We start from the raw sequence: 4,685 nt of genomic DNA, 5'->3' as shown, positions 1-4,685 counted from the left end.
GTGTTTTTCATTTTATTATTATTATTATTATTATTATTATTATATATTTTTTTAATGTGTCTATATAGATTTTTTTTAAATCAGGGTTGTTATAGTTAACTAATACCATTCTTATTTTCATGTAGTTTAATTGAATGTACTAAAATAAGTAAAAAACAAAACTGAAATAATAATTAATAAAAACTATATAGACATTTAAAAAAAATACAAACCACAATAAAATTACAAAAACGAAATTAATAAAAAAACAAAATATTAAAATATTAATATTTGAATATTAACAATATAAATTAATACTGTTTTATTAATTATCATTTCAGTTTTGGCTTAAATTATTTTAAGACATCAACTGCTAAAACAAGTTTTTGTTACACAGTTAAAATTTATTTTAAGTGTGAATAATTGTATTTTTAGTTAACTCTAATAACCCTGATTCAAGTCACTTTGGTCGGCGCAGGATTGCAACGCACCTTTTCTGCATAAAATTGAACTTTGAGATTTTTTACTATACATTTACAAAATAACGAATAAATAATGTGATCTGTTTTTATATTTTTATTCAGTTTATTACGGTGCCGTAAACTGAATTATGTATTCTATCATCACTGCACAATACTAAGGTATTTTGTACATGCAACTTAGATAATTGCATTGCAAATTTGCCATTAATACAGATGCTGCATTTATTGTGTCTGGCATGTTTTCTCACTGACATGCACATGCTATTTCCAATCTGTAATAGTGACTCTGTGGTCACATTCATGTATTAACTCGTAAATACGATCTTTCCGGCATGACTTGAATGCACCAATAGCTCAGACGAGAGCAGCAGCAGCAGACTTCAGTTTGGAGCTCAAATCGGTCTGTTTTATTTATATTCTGCTGTTAGACGTGTTTACACTGTTAGCGCTCACACCAGCCAAACTGAAAAGCGTCTGAGTCTCCAGAGTCATATAATTATTTCTGTGGGTGTGAAGAAACATTAATCAGTGCGAAAGAACAATCAACACAACCTGCAAACGGGCATCACATTTTCATATCTCGATAATAGCTGAAGCTTTTATTGTTGTACTGTACTGCATTAAAAACAGGTATTTGTTTGTTTGTTTGTTTGTTTGTTTATTCATTTATTTTGTTGTTGTTGTTGTTGCTGTTTGCTGTTTTAATGACCAGTTTTAATTATTGGTCTCTGAAAAGCATTAAAAAACCTAAATGGACAAAATAAATAAATAAATAATATGATCAAATAAATATAGTCAAACAACTGCTTATATATATATAAATATACGGTCTGTACAGTAGAAAAACCATTACGCCTATGGAGAGTCCCCACAAGGATAGCAAACCAGACATGTGTGTGTGTGAGTGTGTGAGAGTGTGTGTGTGTGTGTGTGTGTGTGTGTGTGTGAGAGTGTCAGGGTTACTATTGAATACTAAAACTAAGATGAAATGATTAATTTAAAATTAATTTTATCACTGAAATTATTTACACACACACACACACACACACACACACACACACACACACACACACACACACCTTAGACAGAGAGTGAGTTTCAGACAGAAAGATCAAGGGTCTATAAAATACAGGCTGCGTTACCATGGAAACCTCTTTTTGGGGAACCCCGCGGAGTCGCGCGTAGAACTCCAAGTGTTCTCGTCCCGTCAGAAGCTCATCGATCGCATCGAACTGCGGACAGTAGCCCATATTCTGCTGCACCAGCTGCAGGTCAGTGCGGATGCTGAAAGTTCAACACCAAAACACCTCATATATATAAATGTTTTTTTTACTGTTTTCATTAAAATATGAAAGTTTTAGTTATTTTGTTATGTTTTAGTTATTTTAGCGCATCAAGTTAAACAATACAAATGTTTTTTTTTTTAGTTTTGCATAATTATTATATGCATCATATAATAATTGTGTTAATAGTGTTCATCGTCTGTTTGATTACATCTTTAATTGATTTTTCCGTACATTTCTGCCATATGTACATTAACTGACAGTCACCACTGATAAGCTACCACTAAATATTGTAGAAACTTAATTTGCTGTAAAGTTGCTTTGCAACAATTTGTATCGCGAAAAGCGCTATACAAATAAACTTGAATTGAATTGAAAAATTGTATTATTATTATTATTATTGGTTAATGTTTTATTTTTTTTTCCGAAGTAATGAAAAAGTTTTTTAATGGTTTATTTTAGTTCATAATAATAACCCTGGGTAAAAAGTACCACTCATGGTCTCAAAACAAACAAACTAGTTATTTAAAAAAATGTGATGCTCCTACTAAAATGACAACATTCTCCTATACATATAAAAGGAAATGTACATATCAAGCCCCTCCCCTTTGGATTCCAAAGATTAAAGTCCACCCCCGTGCCTCTTAAAAAGTTGAAACTTTCAAAATGAAAGTATGTGTGAGTCTGTGAGACAAAAGCAGAGAAAGATAAAGTCGTGCTGATCTCAGCTGTCAGCCTGAGCCGCAGGACAGCAGCGCCAACGCCAAACTGGAAAAGTAAACTCTGCTATCTGTGAAGTGATTGACAGCTGTGTGTCCCGCCCCTCGGACATGAGCGGCTCGTCTGTCTCTCGTCTCACAGATGAATGACACAGAGACGCACAGGAGGACGGCGTCTGCTCTCCGTCTCTCATCTCTGTTCACCGACTGAACAATCAACACACAGATGGGACGCTCCACAAAAAGTCACACAAACCCATTTTTTTTTTGTCTTTAGAAAAGTTAGATTAGTTAAATTTATCTAACATAAAATTAATCAAAGCAGCTGGTTAAAATGCATCACAAGTTTGTACACTTTAACCTTCAGAGACCTTGACCTTCTCAACCCGATATAAATAAAATCAAACGAAATATGTATTTTTTAAAATTATCTAATTGCATTAAAAACAATTTTTATTATTTAGCTCAACCATTCAACCCTGTTTATTGTAAGAAATAAATAATGAAAGAAAAAATGTTTTCTTAATTTCGAGGAATATTAAAGATATTTCCCTTTAATTTATGGAAAAAAATATATTTTTGAAAAAAAAAAATACAAATAAAAATCAAATGTAAACTTTTTTAAATTATCCGTCAAATTGATATTCAGTTTATTGCATTAAAACTATTTTAAGTATTAACTAATTTAAATTTAGTTAAATATTAAGCTTTATTAGCTTGTGTGTGCAACCCTGTTACCACATGGCATTACAGAAAATAAGACAATTATAAACAACAACAAAACAGTAGCATTGCTTAAAATTAGATTAATTCTACATTGTTGCAATAATAATTTATTTTTATATTATAATAATTTAATTTCATTCTTACAAATATTGTTTAGTTGACTGCATTCATCAAGCGCAAACATTCAACCCTGTAACCCAAGATCACTGGAATAAATAAATGATCAAAAATATATATTTTTGGGAAATGAAATATTTTTTCAATTTTGTGTGCAACCCTTTTACTGCATGGAATTACAACAAAAAAGTAACATTGCTTAAAATCAGATTCCTTCCACATTGTGGAATATATAATTATATTATAATAATTTAATTCCATTCCAATTCTTACAAATACGGTTCTGTTCACTGCATTCAACTCAACTATTCAACCCTGTTACTCTAGTTTATTGTAAGAATGATCAAAGAAAGATTGTTTCTTTAATTGTATGAAAATGTATCATTCTGATGTATTTTTAAATTATTCATTAAATTTATTGTATTCGCTTAATGCAAAATTTAGGTAAACTCCTCAGAAATTAATATAAAATAAAACAGCTCATGTACAGTAATATTTAGTTTAACCTCCCGAGGTTGAAAATAAACACAAGAAGATTAAGTGCATCCTTTCGCTGAACAATAGTGGAAACAACAACATCAACATCAAGATGACTAGACGTGTAACAGCAGTGATTTTCCAGAGAGATGCGATGTACGGAGAGACTCACCTGTATCCGTTCAGGAAAGCGTCTCCGGCCGTCGGGCTGTTGTCTCCCGTCAGCATTTTAAAAGTCGTAGTTTTACCTGCACCATTGATCCCCAGCAAACCAAAGCACTGCAAAACACAATCATTATTCACAGCACAAAAACCTCATGAAAAGAACACAACATTCATTCCTGTGCTGATGTATTTCATATTGCACAGCAGTTAGCAGCTTTCCATTCACACTCATTGGATATTGTTTAATTGACAGTTGAGATGGGACACATCGCAAAGCATGTGCTTTTTTAAAATAGCCAGCAGCCTTTATTTGCCATCACAGCCATGAACTGTTATTGATAGATGATGGCTGGTGGTATCAGGGAAAATACATTCTTAGTTACAGATCATTTCATTCATATTTTCTGTCCATGTTGAGAAATTTTAAATGCATATATCTGCTGAAAGTCATTCCATGGAGGCAGACGTTGTTTAAAGACCTTTGGCATTATGCACTTATTAAAAATGAGAGACTTTCTTCTTATTAGTGCTTAAATTAATTTTTAATTTCATTTAATTTCATTTCATGTGTGTGTGTGAGTGAGTGTGTGTGTCTCTGTGAGTGTGTGTGTGTGTGTGTGTGTGTGTCTGTGAGTGTGTGTGTCTCTGTGAGTGTGTGTGTGAGAGTGTCTGTGTCTCTGTGTGTGTGTGCGTGTCTGTCTCTGTGTGTGTGTGTGTGTGTGTGTGTCGGTGTCTCT

The 4,685-nt window shown here is 32.4% G+C and overlaps 1 protein-coding gene across 1 annotated transcript in view; it reads right to left on the bottom strand.

Annotated features, from left to right (window-relative positions):
• LOC107701341 (ATP-binding cassette sub-family A member 1-like) overlaps window positions 1-4,685 on the bottom strand; it is a 24,964-nt gene that overhangs the window by 11,046 nt on the left and 9,233 nt on the right. The window contains exons 6-7 of the mRNA XM_016503335.1: window positions 3,956-4,062; window positions 1,604-1,745 (exon numbers count right to left, since the gene is read on the bottom strand). Coding sequence (XP_016358821.1) covers window positions 1,604-1,745; window positions 3,956-4,062 — 249 coding nt within the window. The remainder of the gene's footprint in view (window positions 1-1,603; window positions 1,746-3,955; window positions 4,063-4,685) is intronic.

Source organism: Sinocyclocheilus anshuiensis, unplaced genomic scaffold, assembly GCF_001515605.1.
Source record: "Sinocyclocheilus anshuiensis isolate Anshui unplaced genomic scaffold, SAMN03320099.WGS_v1.1 scaffold1347, whole genome shotgun sequence".
NCBI classification, from domain to species: Eukaryota; Metazoa; Chordata; class Actinopteri; order Cypriniformes; family Cyprinidae; genus Sinocyclocheilus; species Sinocyclocheilus anshuiensis.
This window is presented reverse-complemented; position numbering and strand designations above follow the sequence as displayed.